The following is a 19,777-nucleotide window of genomic DNA, read 5'->3' on the forward strand; positions in this document are numbered from 1 at the left end:
ATATAATAATTTTTAATTTTATCTTATTTTGATCCTATTTACTTTTTTATTTTTAAATAGTTAAATTTAGTCTTTCCAAAAAAATAAATAAATATATAAATAAATCAACACGAGTAATACGTATGTTATAATAGGATGCATATAAACCACAAAATGAACTGGATATAATCTGGATGTCCTCAATGGTAGCTACTGTCCAGTCAGACAGACCCATAAAAAGACGCATTACCATTTTATTTACCAACAAAGAGCTCTAAATTGTCCCCACGCTGCCAGGAATACAATTCTGATGGAGAAATACAAATATCAAGCCATTTATTTATTTTTGTGGTCCAAAAGTAGTCAAAAATAAATACAGGCTTCCAGGACAAAAATAAATGACACGTGACCTCGGTGGCCACCTGGGTGCAGGTGTTGTCACAGTGACCTAAATGGTACTGACCATCTGTAAAGCTGTTCCTCCCAAAAAAATGCCCACCGCAGACACGTGACAAGCTGTGGATATTATAACTATGATATCGTGTATTTATGGCTCAGATGTGGACACAGCTTGGTGAGAACGGTGTCGGCGCAGCCGCAATGGTTGTGTCAGCATCAGCATCCCTCCGCTGGATGCAGATCACCGGAAGGATGCTGTGGCAGGAAGGAAGCGTGAGGATTTTATTGTCTTGATGCCGCAGCCGATTATAAACAGTCTTCATACCAGACCACGTCTATTTTTGTATTCTATTTTTTGTTGTTGTTGTTGTTGAAATTCAGTATCAATAGCCGCCATGTTCCCATCGTGTTACGACAAACCCGCGGAGAGCGGAGGTAAGAGGAGCTCCATCGCTAAGCTGCTGTTCGGTGTGTTTGTGGTTTATATGCTCCACACCGCCTGGCTGCTGTACGGCTTCCTCAATACCAAACCCTGCGATGGAGGCAGAGGAGAGCACTGCATCATCTCCTACCTGGCAGCAAGACCCAGACTACAGGTTCGCACAAGGCCTTTGTTTCTTACTTTCCTAAACGTGGCGAATAGACAAATCAGGCACATATAAATAATAATAATATTAATAAATTCTGCCAAATCCAGTTCAGGACTTCTGCATGAGCCTGATCACGCAGTTGAACAGAGCTAAACAGACTGCCTCTGCCATTTCATCATGTTATTGTCCAGCAAGTTACTGCTGAGCACAAAACCCTGGACAAATAAAATTTAATGGCAGTGAGTGAAATAGTTAATTTTAGCTGTTAGGCCAATATGCACTACAGTCTACAACATATTATTAGTGACGTGTATAGTGTATATGTGTAAACTGTAGATTTTGTAACCTATTCAAACGTATTCTCATCATTCTGCAGAGAAAATGTGTTTTGAATTGATTAATTTAAAATGAAGATATTAAGTGTGTCATTCTGAGCCTCTGGCATGATTTGGTGATCTCTGCATGATGGAGCAGATGCTCACACAGATGTATTAATCTGAATGTGACGATACCACTGCAGGTTTAAGCTTTCTCCCCAGAGTTTAAGCTCTATAGATCTCTATAGCTGTGCTTTGCTTTGATACTGCACCGTCAACACAAAACCCTCTGGTGCATTGTTCTCATAAAAATGAACAATAATAGTAATTTCTCTGCCTTGTGGTCAGATTTTTCTGCTGTTCACTGCAGACTCACTCCTTATGCCAAATCCACAGAGAACTTTCAGTCTCTTCTCTTTTATCCAGCTGAGTGTTTTCACCTGCCTCGTGCCTGACAACAGCCAACTCACCCTCGCTGTAAAAATAGACCCGTTTGACCCACACTCGACATATGAAAGGTGGGTTTGACGTGTTAACATTACAACCATGTAACCATTATTTCATTTGTTAACCATACACTGTGGCCACAGTTTAAGGGCATGATGTGCAATTCCAGACATTGGTTGTTGCAACATAGCAAATAAATCATAGAAAATAAATAATAATATATTGGAAGTTTTTCTTTTCACTGTCAAAATTAGCAGTTGCAACACAGAGGACAGAAACCTGTGTTACATGTGTATGATTGAAAGGAACAGTTGATCACCATTAGAAGACTATAAATCCTTTACATAAAAGACACTGTCAAAAGAGGTAAAATGTACAAAACACAAACTTAAACAAACAAATTTAAATCAGTATGAGTAACTGGTCAACATTAGTATATAATAAGAACATAAAAGCATAAACTATTTGTTCATCAGACTGTTTTTTTTCTCTTTTTCTCTGTACTCTTCTCCCTCATACCCTCCCTCTCTCTCTCTCTCCATAGGCAGGTGACTGTCTCTCTGCCAGAGGAGACTCGGGCTAACGGCACTCTGTACGCAGTCATTTATGTTCACAAGGCTGGAGTTTCACCTCTGGAGGACAGAAGAGAGGTCCACTACACAGCTCAGCTCACCACCCCCATTATTCCCCCACACACAGATGCGCAGAGAGACACACAGAAGGTAAAATGCAATTCAGCAGTTCAGTCGATGTGCTGTCACATTTCAACGGCCGCGTGAGCTTCACAGTGCATTTAGACATTTAGTGTTTATTTTTGTGGCTCCATCCAGAGGCCCAGCCCCAGATCAGAGAATCCTGTATCCCACTGGAGACCTCACCTGTCAGTTACTATGATGTCAGAGGACTTCACCTTCAACAAGGCGGGGCTTCCCAGTGATGTGCGGCGCTACATGAGAGTGTAAGTCTGTGCAGGAAGCTTTAGAGGTCAAAGCCAGGTGATCAGGCAAAGTGCTGCTGACGTCTGCTTTATTACTGCTGCTCACCATGAGAGTGTAGCGCTGGCATGCTGAGAATCAAAGGTATTTGAGAATGAGACTTAAAATGAATGATAACAGCTGAAGCACTACTCAATATTCATTTGCTGCGGAAAACTTCTAGATCTTTTTAGAGCATTTACCCTGCACCATACACCCTTTATACACCAACAAGCAATATCTATTTGTAGCCACTTGGCTCGTATGTCCTCGAGAGTCAGATTGATCTATTTAAATCATTTTTACAGTCTTCAGGAAGTTAGCAACCTCTGGCACATACTATTTTTATTTTTCACAAATTACACGCTTCAAAAAATATGCAGCAGCAACACCAGAGTCTTGATTAGAAAGTAAAGAAAACCTGTCAGATCTCTCAGATACTACCTTAGAAGTATTGCTGTGCAAGTCATTTAAATGCATTTGTGTGCATATATTTGTTCATGATATTTACTCTCCTTGCAAATCCACCAAGTCTGTAAATAAGGAATCTGCCCCAAGCCGACTTGTGTGTTTAAATTAAACTCTCTTCCTGTTTCTCCTTGTAGGTCGCAGGAGGGCCGACAGATGATCTACCTTCCTCTGCTGCTGGTTAACGAACTCAGCTTCAGAGTCAGAGACCTCATGGTGGGAAGCTTTTACACACAGCATTTAAAAGACACATAGTAAAATCTTTTCCATTAAATACTGGGTTTTATTTATCTGTCATCCATCAACAGGAGATCAACAGCAGCACTGTTCAGCTCCCTCTGACTGTGTCCTATGAGGGAATCTCTTTAAGGAGATTCAGGTTTTGGGTCCATTTACAGGATGTGGTTTATTCCCTGCGCCAGTTTGGTGAGCCAGTAACACAACAGATGCTTTGTGATATGTTGATGTGGCAAATTATAATAAGAAAAAATATGGATTGGGTTCAGGTTTATTTTGTCTTTTTCATTTTAATAGAAGCTTATTATGTTTGAGGAGTAATTTTTACAGTATGTTACAGTTTTGAGACCTGGATGAAAGCTAAATACTCGTATTTCAGTGTACGTTTCTTTATGTAAATGCATATTTTAGATAAATATAAATAGGCATGTTACTCTGCATAATCAGGGGACTGAACTGAATCCTCTGATGCTGCTTCTTTGTGTTTCTTCAAGGCTTCACAGAGGAAAACATTGATGAAATTAAAGAAACTCTGGCAGGATCCAACCTCTACTTGTTAGTGTTCACTGCACTCATCACGGCTCTGCAAGTAAGACTACATAACACCTAATAAAATATCATACATATTAGAATCCACCTTAAACATCTCGCGTTGTGAATTCTTTTATAAATCACAGTTGCATGTAGCATAGCCTGTTGTGAGGGGACATGGCATCTCACTGTAAAATAAAACTCATGCTGTTTCACGGTGTTTGTGGTCTCCCACAGCTCATCTGTGAATTCCTGGCTCTTAAAAATGACATCAGCTCATGGAGGAAAAAGAAGAGCATGGCGGGAATGTCCCGGAAGTCCGGTGAGAAAGTCATCAGATTATACAAGCTTGACTTTTTAAATCAGTGAGGGTCTAAATCTTTCTTCTGTTTCTCCCGCTCTCTGTTTGCAGTTCTGTGGCGTAGTCTGAGTACTTTGCTGATTTTTCTACATCTGCTGGAGGAGACCAGCCTGCTGGTGCTGCTCCCCGTCGGACTGGGAGCATGTGTGGAGGTATTTGGCGTAACTGGTCTCCTCCAACTAAAAAAAAAAAGTGTCAAATAAAATTAAAAACAGACACTTTTAACTCACTAAACTGTTGTCCTGCCAGGTGTGGAAGGTGTTTAAAGTGTTTAAGATCCAGCTGCAATGGAAGGGCTCCAAGCTCCGTGTGAGTATGGTGCAGTCAAATTCAGCATCCGTGTACACTGATATAAAATAATTATGTTTGTATATAGACATATAGACTCTTCTTCTGTCAGTGTAAAGATTTAAATTTGTGACAAAACCAATCGTTCACCTTTCTGGCTCCAGCTCTGAAGCAGATAATTAAAACAACTGCCTCCTCTCTCACTGTGCAGGTAAACAAGCTGGATGAAGAAGAGAGAAAGACAGTGGAGTATGATACACAGGTATCAGTATGTTTCTATCTTGTCTGTAAGACCTGATTTTATGTCTCAGCCTCAGGCTTTGTTTAATTTTAATGTTTTGTCTGTGGTTTTCACTGTAGGCGTCCAGATACTTGTCCTACTTGGTCTATCCTTTGTGTATCAGCGGAGCTATTTTCTCACTGGCCTACTTGCGTCAAAAGAGGTGAGCTGATCACCGTGTTCAGCTTTCTGCTTTGCCACATGATTTTGAATGCTGTCTTGTTGCAGTACCACCAAATGTCCCCCATTTCTGCAGTCCACCTGGACACTTCAACTCTTTCCTGGTTACGTCGCCACCAACTGATTCAAATGCTTCCTAGATTAAAGTTAGATGTCTTTAGTGTACCCTGACTACTACACCTACATTAAAAGCCAATAATAAATACACTAAGTATGCTTTTCTGATTGTTAAATGATTATTGAATTATATTATGTTGACAGTTACTATTCCTGGTTGATCAACAGCCTGGTCACGGGTGAGTCTCCATCTCCATAGCATCATCTGTCCCTGTCAAAACATGCTCATCTTAATGACTCATCAGTTTGTTTGTTAACTTCATTGGATTCTTGTCAGTTTTCCTCAAATCAAGCTGATGCCTTTACTTTTATATTCATATTTCTAATGCATTATATTGACTCTTTAACTCTCCTCTCAGGGGTATATGCCTTTGGCTTCCTGTCTATGGCCCCACAGCTCTTCATTAACCACAAGGTCTGTTCTGCAACTTCATCAGAGACCCATAAAAACCCAGTCTTTAAAAGTTAATTAAATGAATTACCAAATGATCTGCTGATCGTGCTGAGTGGAAAAGAACTGCATCCTCTCCTGTCTCTGTTTTGTCTTATGGCGCCGGCTCGTGTTTCTCCACACTCTTGTTCTGGATCAGTTGAAGTCTGTGAGCCACCTGCAGGGGACAGTGTTGATGTACAGAGTGAGTACAAGCATTTTTCTATTATTCACCACATGCACCAAACACTTCTTACTTTACAGTAAAATGGTCCCCATTTTCATGTTATTTATTTATGCTCCTGAACTTGACTTCACTTGTCAGATATGAGAACCATTTTAATTTAACTCTGACACAACTTTTACTCTTATAAGAGACTTTGCTACTTGATGAGTGTCATTATTCTCTCTCCACCAGGGAGTGAACACACTGATCTCAGATCTGTGCTCCTGTGCCTCCTTGTTCTCCTCTGCTGGATCCTTCTCCTCCTCCCATCAACTTTCCTGCTTCCGAGACGAGCTCCTTTTCCTCCTCTACCTCTACCAGCGAAGGTAGAACGTGTGAACACTCACTCACTACAATGAGTCGTTTTTTTTGTGCTTATCATTGTGCAGTTATCTTACCAGGAAAACCTTACTTTCCAGTATCTCAATGACTTAAGTATGTGTTGCTAAGATAACAACAAATACCATACTGCATTCATCTTATATCTCCACCAGGCGGTATGCCCCCAAGGCCAGAAGACGAGACTCTGGGACCCACAGCAGGAAAATAAAGACTCAGTGAGGAGAAGAAAAATCACTTCTTTTCAGAAATGAATGTTCAAAATCACAAAAACTCATGTTTGAAATAAACAGAGGGAAACTAATGAGCCTTGAAGATGTGGAACAGAGACCCGGGCAGAACACTCTGCCTCGACTGACCCAACACAATCCGTTCTGCTTCAGACTCTTCACTGCTGTACACTCACTGCTGCTTTCTGCTTGGCATTGGTGATTCCCCTTTGCTGCTGCGGTGATTTACGGTAATTCATTCATCCACAGATTCTCTCTGCTGCATGTTATTCTGGGTTCTCTTTCAGGAATAATTTCTCCAGTCGTGTTGTGCATTTGTTCGATTCTGCTCCTCATGCACACATATGAGGATTATATAAGTGTTTCCTGGTACATTGTAAAAGATGGAGCGTTCAACTGCAGGTATGGTTTGATAACTATTAATCAACTAGACTTCAACTTTACTTCATTTATGAAGCTGTAAATTTAAAAAAAAATATATTTTATTTTACAGATATTTTGTATAGATTTATACACGTTCAGTATATTCTGTATGCTTGTTCCAGCAGATCAGTGAAGCTCGGACAGCCTCTAATAAAATACATTAGGAAGAAAAAAAACATTTCAGTGAAGCTGTAAGAAGCCATATATATGTATATATATATATATACATGTATATTTATATGTAACACAACGTTCTTTTTGTGGCTGCACCGTGATGTCAAATGAAAATTATTCTGCACAGTTATCTCAGCTCGGCTCAACATATTTAGGTCTTTCAGAAACTTTGCTATCCAGACTAAAATTTGCATTGCAACACATGTGACACATGTTTGTAATGATAGTGGGTCCTTCAGGGGTTCCAGATAAGCCACATGTTTCCAGACAGCAATGAGAAGATCGGACCAGCAACGTGAAGCCCTTTTTTTCCCCCTGATCATCCTTATCAGGAAAATAAATAAATGACTTATTTTATATTTCTGTTGCTTGCTGCTGGACATTAGCTCCCTCATCACATCCTGAAGTTTACCAGATAAAGTCTTTTTTTAACCATTATGTTACAAACTGTAAAATTATTTCACCATATAAACAGAAACCATGACTCTGCTGCTAATTTCCTAATGGCACATGTTTATGAAATCCCCACAATGCAATTTAACTTCAACACACAATATAGTTGTTTAATTGAAGATTATACAACTGTTTCCTTCCACAACACATAAATGCATCACATGCTATGAGAAACATTTATCTGCAGATGAACTCATCCAAATTGTATCAAGCTTTTTTTTTTATTGTGCTTGTATTACACTTATGTTATGGCAATCTATCCAGCTTATTCTTATTTCTTTATTTTATAATATGAAAAAAATAAAAACAAAAATGCAGCTGTCCTTGCAGTTTATGTACATGTGAACAAAACAGCTACAGTGTGTGTGGACTGAAGTGCATGTGTGCGTGTCAGCACGTCTATCAACACGTGCAATCAGGAGACGACGCAGACAGACGCAGACTGGCAATTATGGCAATTGCTTGACTGGTTTCTGTTGAGAGAGTTTCTTGCTTCACTCACTTTGTATGTGTGTGTTTGTTCTTGTTGTCTTTATCAATAAAATAAATAAACCGTCCTCGCCATGTCACCTTTAAGATTCAGGTTTTGGCCTGAGGGAATGAATGTTAAACAACGGGGTGTCCTTTTCAAGAAGTGTGTTTGTGCCTGTGTGCTAGGTGTGGACTGGGTGTGTGTGTGTGATGGTGCATTCCTCTGTTGGCACCGGACAGATGTGATGTGACAGATATGAGGATGATGTGACAGCTGCCAGTCCTGCAGAAAATAACCTCAAGTCATAGATATTTTAAAAATGCATGTCCCAATCCAGTGAAAAAAAGATGTTTTGGTTTTTATTCACAGTAATTGGGATCGAGGTTGATGTTCACTGTAGGTCGTCATGGACGGTGTGATGTTGTTGGTCAAACCAAGTTTACCAACTAATTTTATTTATTTATTTTTCTCCAAATTTACAATTTCCTAGTCCTGCAGTCTTTTCAGGAGCTGGGAGAAGGTCGTGGGAACTTATTTTTAAGGATGTACCATTAAGAAAAAATTGGTTTTACTGTAATAACACCTCCACTGACTCTATCAAACCCTTAGATTTATATTAAGAGTCATTGGCTGACAGGCCACAAGGTCATTTTCATTTACAGGGTCAATTCTTGGTTTAATCCTGACTTTCTTCTAGTACTTCCCCTTTGTTCATAGAGGTTGCTCTGAGATAGAAATGGGAGTTTTTCCCTTGAATAGAGAAAATACAGCCATCAGTTCTCTAAGAAGTCCTGCAGCACAGGTCGAGCAGAAAGTCCTGACATAATACTTGTTGCCTCAGCCTGCACAGACGCCAACTGTATTTCACTTAACGGCTGCTTTGACTCACTAAGCCACATTGTGTCTGTGACTGACAGTAGATAAATAAAAGGACAAGTATCTGTGAAACCAAAGCAAGATTGAGGAATGCCCTTCACACACACACACACACACACACACACACACAGCGACAACATGTATGAGATACTTTCTGTTTTATGCCATGTGGGTGGAACTGCTGTAATCAAGGACAAACACTGGTAACCACACACACACACACACACACACACACACACAAACAAACAGGACACAGCAGGTGTGGCAGCAGACAGCGGAGGTTCAGGTGGCAAACAGACACTAACACCTGTTACGAAGATGCTCCTCAGCCTCGTGCTCCTCTCCCTCCTCTTCTCTCCTGGTATGTAAGTTCAGACTTTAGAGTTTAGACTTGCTCGGACTGAAGGTCAACAGATCAGGGGCTTTTCAAAGGTGGTGAGCAGGACTTTACAGGCTTAGCTCAGGAAGGGAATCATTCTCATTTTAATCTCTCAAAATTGCTGCTAAAAACATCAGTCTGGTGAAAATTTAAAATTTGCGAGAATCACTGCTCCCTCGTTGAAAAAGTCTGAGTTTGTGACCAAATATACGATTTAGAGTATAGCATAAGTGTTAGAGAATTATTCTGGTGGTTAATTTCAGGACTTTTTTTTTTACAAAAACTGAAAGTGTGAACAAAATTACAACCCTGTTATATCACACGCTACTGTTCTTCAAAGTATTCAGAGCTGTTTTTTTGTTTGTTTTTGTTTTATTTTAATTGTGCAGAATAATCACAACACATGATGATTTATCTAAAATAATCAAAGAATGAAGAAAAACCAGGAGGGGTTTTCTTATCAAGGCAGCTGTGTTGCTAAAGGAAATGTACAAATGAGGGCATATTTTTTGCACTGTGATAAAGCACTGGTTTTTCCTTATCTTGACTAATGATTAACTTGTGTCATTGATTTAGGCATGAGTTTGGGACCTTCGGTGTCCTTACCTTTTTTTTCAGTGGTTCCAAGGAAAGTTAATGCAGTGATACTGAGAATGTGTTAATAACACTAAAGTTTTTTGAAGATATGTAACTGGGTTTTAATGCAGGCCCAATTTTTGCCTTTGGGTTTCCATCTTTTTGTCGTTTTATCAGATTAAATGTATGTTAATGCATGTTATGGCAAATACTACAATAATAATGTGGAATTCATCCCAGCGTGTTGCACATGCTGTCTATAAACACTGGATGTGCATATGTTTACTGTGATGGATCAGCTTGATGACACAAGACAGCAGAACAATAAACTGTGAATGGGAGGAACAGCATGTAACCTCCTTGTCAATCCTCTTTATACTTGAAGAAGCCTGACAAGTTTTAACAGCGCCATCTTTGGGAGTAGCTGTTTTTTCTATTTTAAAGGATTTTCAATTTAAATTTATGGTGTAATGTAAGCTACACATAAAATGTCAAAGGCTTTAATTGTTAGTAAAGACTTGATGTACCCAAGAGAATCATGACTACAAAATGTTATGACCTAAAATGAGTGACTGAGTGACAGGACTTGACAAAACATATCATTTAATTTTCTCTATTTTTTTTTTTTTTTTTTAATCTGTGCCTGTTTTTGCCTTGTTCCTCACACCTGCAGTTGTGGCACTGGACTGCTATGTGTGCAGCGCCTCTACCACTAATGAAGAATGCAACAAGAACACTCAGGAATGTCAGGCGCCACTGGACACGTGCATGACTACTGTCGACACTTTAGGTAACAGTGACTACACACAGTCTTTTCGGAGTGTAATTACTGAAAGGAACTTTGATTAATGCAATTCTAATTAAAGCTTTGGTCTGATGAGCTCAGCTCTTAATTCATCTAATACTGTGCCGCCTCCAACAATGTGGGATAAACAGAATTTCAGTCAAAAAGAACTCACTCTGTCATCCTGCTGTGTGTGTGTGTTGTTCAGGTGCAATGAAAGCTATAGTGAAGCAGTGTGCCAGTCGGGCCACGTGCTTAGGAGCCGCCTCGACTGCCCAAGTCGACTCACAAGGAAACGGAAACAGCGTCACCTGCTGCAACAGCTTTAACCTGTGCAACTTCAGTGGAGCCGAGTCCATTCACGTACACGCAACACTCCTGCTTCTAGCTATAGGTGTTTTACTCCTGCTGTCACACTGAGGTCAAGGGGAAGTATCAATGCAGAGGAAGCTACAAGCTGAGTTAACCTGCTGCTCTTTATGTCGGAAAGTGACGGGATAAATGTTTCTAAATACAGGCTGTAATATTATGTAATATACTGTATCATGTAAAAATTGCTTATCTCTAACTCTATTGAAGACTATGCTGTAAACACATGTAAGCCTCTTATTGATACCGCTGTATATACATGTATGACGTTTTAAAATATTGACAATAACCCGTCCTTCCTGAGGCTGTACTGTTACAGTGAATGCTGATTTTATTATCTTTGAGACACAGTGAACACAGGTGTGTGAGCTCTGAAACTTCAAGGGACTTCAATACTGAAGTCAATGCCGTCAATATGCTGTAAATTGTGGAAAAGTTCTGTTTAACACACACACACACACACACACACACACACACACACACACACACACACACACACACACACACACACACACACACACACACACACACACACACTCCCTGCCCTCAGCAAAATTACCACAATAAAAACTCTGTAACTCCAGACTCCAGACTGCTGGAGAAATAAAACCTGAAAGGATTGTTTTTTGTAAATAAATATCTCTATCATGGATCAGAATGTGGACAGACTGATTTCCATTTCATCATTATTTTATTTCATTGTTTTTTTCCTCCTATTTCACAAGATGGCTGATTTAGCCCAGAAGACAAAATAAAAACCAGTGTTTACTAGTACGAGTTCTGTACAATTCACCAGTGATACACACCAGTATAGCTTACAATATACCAACATGAGCAGATTTACGCAACAACAAGGAGATAAAATAGATTGGGTTTTTTTTTTGTGTTTTGTCTTTTTGTCTTTACATTTTTTTATCCCTATAACACCCAGATATGTGATAGTTTCATTGCTGGCTAAACATGGAAATCAAATCTGGGTAAAATAAGGTAAAAAAAAAAAAAATGCTGTTTGCTGTGCAAATATGCTCTTCTCCATACCAGTATATCATGCTATACTAGTACAGTCACCAGTATATTTCATATAGCAGTATGTCATACTCCATGTGGGGTCAGTATTAACAAAGACACGTGTGATCTGCTGTATTTTCAGTTCAGTGTTTTGTGTCTGCAAGACAAGTTCCAGTCATGTGGCTCCACATTTCATGTGTGTGTGTGTTTGTGTGTTGGTTTGTTTCCCTGTGGACTGTTGTTCGGAGGGACATTTCTAAAGTGTTACACCTGACAGAAACTGGGACTCAAAGCACAAAGGTTCCAGTTGTGAGGTTTGTTTGCGTCTCCCCCCCGAGGGAAATTCACTTGGTGACACCAGTAGGTGAGGGGCTGTTAAAGGTGTGACACCAGTCTTAGAGGAGGAACATCTGAATAATACTGGGACTTTAGGTGAAGAGAAAAACGTCGAGCTCAGTGACCAGTCCGAGACGTGATGTCCACCTCTTCCTCGTAGATGAACAGGAAGCATCCAGTCACTTAAACTGAATCCTCAAAATCCATCCTTCTATTTTTATTTTTCTTTCCACTTTTCTTTCTCATCAGAGTCAACGCTGGGACTGAATATCTGCTCGTGTTCCAAGTTACAAACTGTTCTTGGTGTCGAGGAAGAAGACTGTGACTGCTGACAACAACACAAAAAACATGGAGCCAGCCGATAAAAAGAGTAGACTAAAGTGAGTGCGGGTAGGGAGTTTCCTGTCAGCGGTGTTTACACAGACAGAGTTGGATTCTTCACATTTGGAGTCTTTAAAAACCTGCTCAGATAGGAGCTGAGGAAGACTGCAGGAAGTAGAGGAGCAGTGAGAGTGAAAAGTGAGTGAAACAGAAAGGAGAGAGGAGGATAGTGTCTTCTTTCTTCAGGCAGGAGACCGGCGCTGCGCTGTCCTCAGGTTTTAATCTGCTCTTCCCGTCTCTCCCTCCAATTTTTGAGTCTATAAATAAAAGTTGGCGAGACGGAGAGAAGACGGGAAAGGATGGAGGAGAGAGCAGGGAGGAGCGATGGAGGCTGCCTCCTGTCAGACCAAACCGAGGCGGTCTTTACTGAGTTTTCTTGTCGTTCACCTGAAGCACCGCACATGACCAAAGCTGAAGAGAAAACATCTGGTTCAATCTGCCCATTGATAAGTGTCCATGGTGATGAGGAGGTATTACAACTGAGGAGGAAGCTCACATCCAGGGGTCAAAACACATGATGTCAACAAATGGACTGACATGGCTGCTGGCTGTGCCTGTCCAAGTCCTTTCCCACGGTGAAGTTTCATGCAGATACGTAGCAGATCAAACGCAGTCTGATCAGGGTCGGATGGCTTTGCTTAAAGTTGTATTCTACAATGACTAATCTATGCGATATCAACAAATCCAGATCCAGTCGCTCGCGTGACGGTGTTTCTGTCAGAGGATTTTAAGCCCGTGAAAACCTATGACCTGAGGAATCAGGCTTGTCCGGGCTCACAGTTTAAAAATCACCAGTATATTCCTCTCTTCCCCTCGTCATTATATTCCAGTCCAAAGAGAGTGAAGCTGCCAAGTCCCTGATTCAGGAAGAGTTTTTGCACTGTTCTTGTATTAAAAAAAAGTCACAGTGGTGGAGAGTTTAATCCCAGATGAACGGACTACCCCGGCTTACGAAGGATTCAACATCTAATGAGTCTTCGCGGACTGTTGTTAAAGTATCAGAGCCACTGTTTTCTCCGTCAGCTCTCACATGTCAGGAGTCACTGCTGGCATCACTCATCCAGGAGTCTATTATTCTCCACTGCCAACGGAAACCTTAACGATGCCGTCTCTCAAGCAGCAGACCGGCTCCTGTTGGTCGGCTCAGCTGGCTAGTGAGGGCGGGACTGGGCCATCATCTTGAGCCGGGATTGGTCGATGACATCCAGCAGGTTCTTGGCATCGACTGCAAGAGCATGAGCTGCCGTCAACATCTGTTTCTTGTAGTCTTGCTGGAGACTGGGACAGAGAAAAAAAAATATAAACACATATGTTAACACATTTTTACAAGTGGATAGATGGATGGTGCAATATTGAAGACACTATGTATAGAAATGTGGCGCCCCCGAGTGGCAACATCAAAAATGTCACTGTGGCAGAGATGAACAGGCCAAAAACAACCAATGGGCTTTTTTTTCTACCTCTTTTTGAAGTTGAAATAGTCGTCGCTGCCCACTTGAAGTTTTCCCAGACATTAACAAAATACTATTTCTTAAAACTTAGCTGACTTAATTGGCATCCTGTAATAGAATAATAATATATATCTTCTGATCACATACATCCAATAAATAGACACAGAAAGACTGCTATGAAATACAAGATAAAGAGGTAGCTATCTGCTGCATGGATGATGCAAGATTTTGTCAAATATAACAGAAATGCTGTTGTTAAGTTGTTGGTGCGTACTCACCTGGTCATCACATATTGTTGGGCTAACTTCATCTTCCCAATCAGCTCTGCCAAGTCAGAGTTCAACAGCTTTTGTGCCATCTCAATCTGTCAAAGAAAACCAGAGCATTAAACATGGAGCTGACGGGAGAAAACATGAGCAGCACAAACAACACACAAGTGTGATTTAAAAGCCTTTACCTACATCTACTATTAAAATGAATTTTATAAGAATAAGACAGATTATAAATACATATGCATTACTGTGTGTGTATATTTATGTGTTATGTGTTAGTAAGAGTGTGTGTTTTTTTGAACCTCTCTGTGTGTACTGGCTGGAAGTTGTGGTAGTGTCTCATCAACTGTGGCCAGTAACGTCCTCAGTGCCAGACCCACATCCTGGAACACACAGACATTATTTTTTTTTTTTTTTTAGAACAGGACAAAATTATATGCAATATAAAGAGAATCTGATACCACTGTGGAGACGTAAAAAAATAAAACAGAATAAAATGACATAACATTCTGATTTTAGAGTGTAAGCCCAACGGACTGATGAGGAGACTCCAATTACTTAATCCCCTCGATTAAAAGCAAAATCTAGTGAGGTTAAAAGGTCAGATCAGCAGCATCTGGTTCACAGATGACTCACAAATGATTCAACTGGAAGCAGGAGTATCACAGTTCAGCCCTCTGAAGAGCTGAACAGTGTCATTAAATTAAAACATGGTGTCAGGGTGATGAGGGGAGGGTAACATGAGATTATATATACAGAACTGCTTTGATCTTTGCAATATTTAAGCTCAACACAGACAAAGTGACGAGTCAAAGTGAGCTGCTGAGGAGAACACACTGTGAATGCCATCTGTTACCTTGACCATGGGAACGTATTCCTCAGGAGGAGCTGGCTGAATCTTGCTTGACATCTCGATCACAGCTTTGACCAATCCGGTCACGTTCTCGTACACCTTGTCGTTCGAGCGGTCCAGATTGGCGGTGGGGGGCGGACTTATCTCTTGGGGCTGCAGCTGAACCATGAAAGCAAAACATCAGTTAGTTAGTGACAAGTTAACTGAATGAAGAACCACAGGGCTGTGTGGGGACTGATGGTGAGAACCTGCAACAATACACAGGAAACCAGCTGAGACAATGTAGATGAAGCTGATGAATCTCCTGATGACAAACCAGCCTAAGATTTATTATGAGTTCCCAGTACCAACCCTGCATGATTACAGAGATGTACATGAATCATGCACTGACCTAACCACAACACTGCTTTTCAAATATTATAAACAGCTGGAGAAAAGAAGCCACAGCTGCAGAGAACTGTAACCTCACAAATGACAAACGATATCACAGACGCAAATGAGAGATTAATAAGTAAGTGATTGAATGGATGAATGAGTGAGTGAGTGAATGGATGTGTCAGTAGGTTATTTTGATCAATGACATGCTTTGACTTTAAATAACTATAGAGTCTAAGCCTGTGTAGGGACATGTAATTCCTGAGTGTGGCCACTAGATGGCACTGTCACACTGGCACAACCAGATATTGTAAATTAATCATGACAATTTAATCCAAACTAATCAGAGAGGGGTCAGATTTATCTTATTCATACAACAGATGTATCATAAATTGATTATCTGTATACTACTCAAATTATGATTGTCCCAAAATCTATTCCTCTCCATATTCTCATTTCTTCCTAATCACCCTCGACCCACTCCTGAGCAGCCAGTGACAGACACTACAAAAAACTATGGCTCTGACCATTGCCCACATTATGGCCTGCTACTATTGCTTAACAATATAGTACTATACTACTACTACTACTACTACTAATAATAATAATAATATTATAATACTCCATCTTCTGATCATGTTCATAGGATAAAGATGAATCCCCTGGCCTAATCTATGACAATATTTTTCACCGTAGCCAAGAAAACTACATAATTAGTGCTTAATCATTTCAAAATTTATCCTAGTGTGATTAAAGTAAATCAATCCTGAAAGATTTTTGGTGTGTCAGAGGGTTAGATATCGTTAGAATAAGAAAACAATCAAACCATTTGGATCTGGAGGTTAGTCTGGAGAGGAAAAGAGAGCAGAAACAAGAAACCTGACGAAACCACAACTGCAGGGATGACAGATTTGTTTTATGTACTAGTGGAATTTGATTTGTTGGACTGATGGAAGAAAAGGACCAAATGAGTCGATGTGTGATCAACTAGGACACAAGACGCACAGTAAACACACACAGACAGTGTGTTGCTTACCCGCCAGGGCTAGGGGTCAACATTAAGGCAGAGTGCAGGAGGAGGGAGAGGAGGGGAGGGAGAGAGGGAGCAGCCAAGGGAAAAGAAGATAAAAGGAAAATATTAAAGCTCTAAGCATTAAAAACATGCAATGTATATATTTGTGTATATCAGTGTGTCTGGGAATAATAGTGAGCATTTGTGAGTATTTTTGTCTTTGTGTGCTAAAGTTCATATTCTTGATTTTTGATTTAGTGTATGCATGAGTATGTATGTGCGATTGTTTGTATGTATGTATGAAAGTGTGTGTGTGTGTGTGATTGTGTGTGACTGTGTGTACCTTGACTCCATCATTATAACTGTCTCCAGTATTTAGACAGGCCAGACTGCCCACCTGGCTCTGGGCCCCGGGTCGAGGGGGTTTCTTTGGGGGAGCTGCATGCTCTGCAGGAAACAGCATATAAAAGTGAAAATGATGTTTCCTCACAGCTTCAAAGTCTCATACAAGTTCTGGACACATTGTAATCTGATGCCTCAGAATGTCTCAGTTTACAGTCTGCACCTTCAATGGTAGTTCACATCTAAATCAACATCAGTATGGGGCTGCAACTAATGATTATTAATTAACTGGTTCTTCACATCTTGTTTTCTTTGAGCATCAGACAAAATCAAATATTTATTCAATTCAAAATGATGTAAAACAGAAAAAGAGGAAGATCCTCACATTTGAAAGGCTATAAAGTGAATGTTTGGCATTTTCACTCCTTATCTACAATCATTAGAAACAATTCAATGATCAAAGCATAAGGAAAACTGTCCTGCAGAGTCTCCCCACTGTAAAGCTATTTTCAGCTCAACGTCTGTCCATGTCCTCTGTGTTCGGCTGCTCGCAGAGCGGGTAAATTCTCACAACATATTGCCTGACATGCTGTCCGAGTCCATATAAACAGAGGTTGATTTGCTCACTCACAGGCCAACAGGCTGCCGAGTTCACAATCAGATCTGTCGTATTGTGGCAACAGACTGTAAACTCTGCTGGTAGACACTGACACACACACTGACACTCTATCTGCTGTGCAACCGACAGAAAGGCTGGAGATACAGAATCTGTATATAGAGAGTGAATAAGAGCTAAACACAGCCATGTAATATTATATGTGTGAACTACAAACTTTAGGAGATTAAGAGACAGAAAGAGAAGACAGAGTAAAACAATAGCGGTTGTTTGACTGTAATTATAGAGGGTTAGACGCCCCGTCTATTACCTGCTTTGCCAACGGGCTGGTATATGTGCTGGTTTCCCGTCTGCACAAACAAACAAACAGCAAAACATTTGGTTAGCAGTTACACAGTCACATAATCAGAAGCGGGACATGAAATTAGAACTTCACAGGATAAAACCACCAGCTGGTTCTGAAAAATTTAGGGAATCCCATTTAATTTTGATGCAACATGACACCAAGTCTCGATTTGTTCTTGTAAAACTCCAGTGGACGAGCTCTTTCTTGTCGTCTTGTGGTTTTCGGTGGTGTGTGGTCGAGCACTGTGTTACTTATGCTAACAAAAATATTCTGTTGTACTATACAGGGATAACAAAAAAAAATAGTTTCCTTTGTTAGTGCAACTGTTTTAAAACCAGAAAAAAAAATCCTACAGCATCTTTATGATTTGATGGTTGTGAGCATAAAATAATGCCACAAAGTCTCTAGTGGTGCCAGGCATCTTACATATTTTCTTTGTTACATTATTATTATTGCTTTTTTTTGTTTGTTTTCTTTGTTTGAGAAAACAGCTCTGAGGGCTTTGAAAGCCTTGGTGCCATCAGAGTGTCACGGTCTGACAACCACCAACCCCCAAAAATACTCTACTACAGCATTTTACACACACACACACACACGCACGCACGCACACGCACACGCACACGCACACACACACACACACACACACACATACAAACGAGGGAGATTTTCCCACCACAAACCACAGCCATTCAATGGGAGGAGGAGGACAAGGAGCACGATGAATTACAGAGACAGAAATATCCGTCTTGCCCATGGCAACTACAGAGGCTGCTACAACAACTCCTGCTGGCATCAGGGACGTTAACACACAACAACATTTCAACTCAGAGTTTGGCTCCTCGGGTTCCAGCTTTGGGATAAAGTTACACAAAAACTCTGATCAGCAACATCATGTAGTGACAGGATTTAAGATTAATCACTGAAAGGCCTCAAGAAAAACATGAGGTCTCCGGTTTCAAGTCTACGCAAAAAAATAAAAACATTACATGAGGGAAACAGTGATGAGGTTACCTTTTAATACAACCTGTGTTAACAGATGGTCGAGGTGTTAACAGAACTCACCACCAGTAGGTTTTAAGTGAAAATTCACATCTGTCACTGTGCAAATCATTTCATTAAAAAAAAAATTATAATCATAAATGGCACAAGCTAACATGTTGAAAAGCCAGAGCCCATTCTATGAGACCAGATCCACCATATTTTCCTCTACTGGAGTTTTTCACAGTCTGAAGTGTGTAGTTACTGATGGACAGATTTGGTAAACTGGGTTTGGTGCTGAGTGACTGAGGGCAACACTGGGACAGAGGGATGAGTGAAGATGGCTTGTTTGTTTTCTTGTAATAGTCTTCTATTAAAAACTGGTGATGTTATGGGAATCCACTGACCCCTCATTGATGACCCCACCCCAACAGAGGTCACTTCCTGTCCCTGGATCTATCCCCTCAGCTCTAATCAAAACAAACACGGGCTTCAGCCAACTGCAGCAAGTCCAGAACCAGAACGTGGACTTCCGTCAACATTTGTCTTTATCAGACATCCTCCTCGCTTAAAAACACAAACAGCTCAGAAAAACAACTTCCCTCTATTTTTTAAGATGTGTATGTGGAGTGGGAGGACATGCGGTCATGATTTTGACAGTGAAAATGTCATTCAGGAAAAAAAAAACAAAACAAACACCAACCAGGACATATTAACTCCCTGCGGTCAAGAAAACTTTATCTTACTCAATCTGTGGTGAAACTATTATTGTCCTGCTGCGAGAGTGAATAACACCAACTAACAATGGAAAACAAGGAAAACTAACTTACCGGTGGTTGAAGTCCACCGTCTTCTCTGTCCAGACTCCCTCTAGAACTTCTGGTGTCTGGTTTCTAAACAAACACAAA

General features: G+C 40.4%; 3 protein-coding genes across 9 annotated transcripts in view; 2 read left to right on the forward strand and 1 right to left on the reverse strand.

Moving 5' to 3' along the window:
- The first annotated feature begins 773 nt into the window (after positions 1-773).
- On the forward strand, positions 774-6,385 carry LOC121186396 (cleft lip and palate transmembrane protein 1-like protein). The gene is made up of 17 exons (XM_041045116.1): positions 774-974; positions 1,712-1,803; positions 2,277-2,454; positions 2,563-2,690; positions 3,312-3,390; positions 3,483-3,600; positions 3,906-4,000; positions 4,180-4,264; positions 4,355-4,455; positions 4,553-4,612; positions 4,803-4,853; positions 4,952-5,034; positions 5,313-5,347; positions 5,528-5,583; positions 5,759-5,803; positions 6,017-6,150; positions 6,319-6,385. The coding sequence occupies exons 1-17, from the start codon at positions 774-776 to the stop codon at positions 6,383-6,385; spliced, it is 1,608 nt and encodes a 535-aa protein (XP_040901050.1).
- A 2,648-nt stretch (positions 6,386-9,033) lies between these two features.
- Positions 9,034-11,557, forward strand: LOC121186397 (prostate stem cell antigen-like). Its single transcript, XM_041045117.1, has 3 exons — positions 9,034-9,152; positions 10,420-10,536; positions 10,739-11,557. Exons 1-3 carry the CDS (start codon positions 9,110-9,112, stop codon positions 10,948-10,950), a joined length of 372 nt encoding a protein of 123 aa, XP_040901051.1. The 5' UTR covers positions 9,034-9,109; the 3' UTR covers positions 10,951-11,557.
- Positions 11,558-11,571: 14 nt separating this feature from the next.
- LOC121186394 (focal adhesion kinase 1-like) overlaps positions 11,572-19,777 on the reverse strand; it is a 61,177-nt gene continuing 52,971 nt past the window's right edge. For 5 of the 7 annotated variants that reach the window (XM_041045112.1, XM_041045111.1, XM_041045109.1 and 2 more), the window contains 8 exons: positions 19,700-19,762; positions 17,856-17,895; positions 16,931-17,034; positions 16,612-16,620; positions 15,204-15,359; positions 14,650-14,730; positions 14,354-14,439; positions 11,572-13,902 (listed from right to left, as the gene is read on the reverse strand). In XM_041045112.1, coding sequence (XP_040901046.1) covers positions 13,776-13,902; positions 14,354-14,439; positions 14,650-14,730; positions 15,204-15,359; positions 16,612-16,620; positions 16,931-17,034; positions 17,856-17,895; positions 19,700-19,762 — 666 coding nt within the window. In that variant the 3' untranslated portion in view covers positions 11,572-13,775. The remainder of the gene's footprint in view (positions 13,903-14,353; positions 14,440-14,649; positions 14,731-15,203; positions 15,360-16,611; positions 16,621-16,930; positions 17,035-17,855; positions 17,896-19,699; positions 19,763-19,777) is intronic. The other 2 variants (XM_041045115.1, XM_041045110.1) reach the window with 1 other exon arrangement.

This window comes from Toxotes jaculatrix, chromosome 8, assembly GCF_017976425.1.
Source record: "Toxotes jaculatrix isolate fToxJac2 chromosome 8, fToxJac2.pri, whole genome shotgun sequence".
Classification (NCBI taxonomy): Eukaryota; Metazoa; Chordata; class Actinopteri; family Toxotidae; genus Toxotes; species Toxotes jaculatrix.

Bases quoted from the DNA above. Each gene is read 5' to 3' on its own strand.
- LOC121186396 (XM_041045116.1), top strand. From the start codon at position 774: ATGTTCCCATCGTGTTACGACAAACCCGCGGAGAGCGGAGGTAAGAGG. The intron at 5,035-5,312 runs GTGAGCTGATCA...TTATGTTGACAG, and splicing joins GCCTACTTGCGTCAAAAGAG to TTACTATTCCTGGTTGATCA. The intron at 6,151-6,318 runs GTAGAACGTGTG...TATCTCCACCAG, and splicing joins CTCTACCTCTACCAGCGAAG to GCGGTATGCCCCCAAGGCCA.
- LOC121186397 (XM_041045117.1), top strand. From the start codon at position 9,110: ATGCTCCTCAGCCTCGTGCTCCTCTCCCTCCTCTTCTCTCCTG. The intron at 9,153-10,419 runs GTATGTAAGTTC...TCACACCTGCAG, and splicing joins CTCCCTCCTCTTCTCTCCTG to TTGTGGCACTGGACTGCTAT. The intron at 10,537-10,738 runs GTAACAGTGACT...TGTGTTGTTCAG, and splicing joins GACTACTGTCGACACTTTAG to GTGCAATGAAAGCTATAGTG.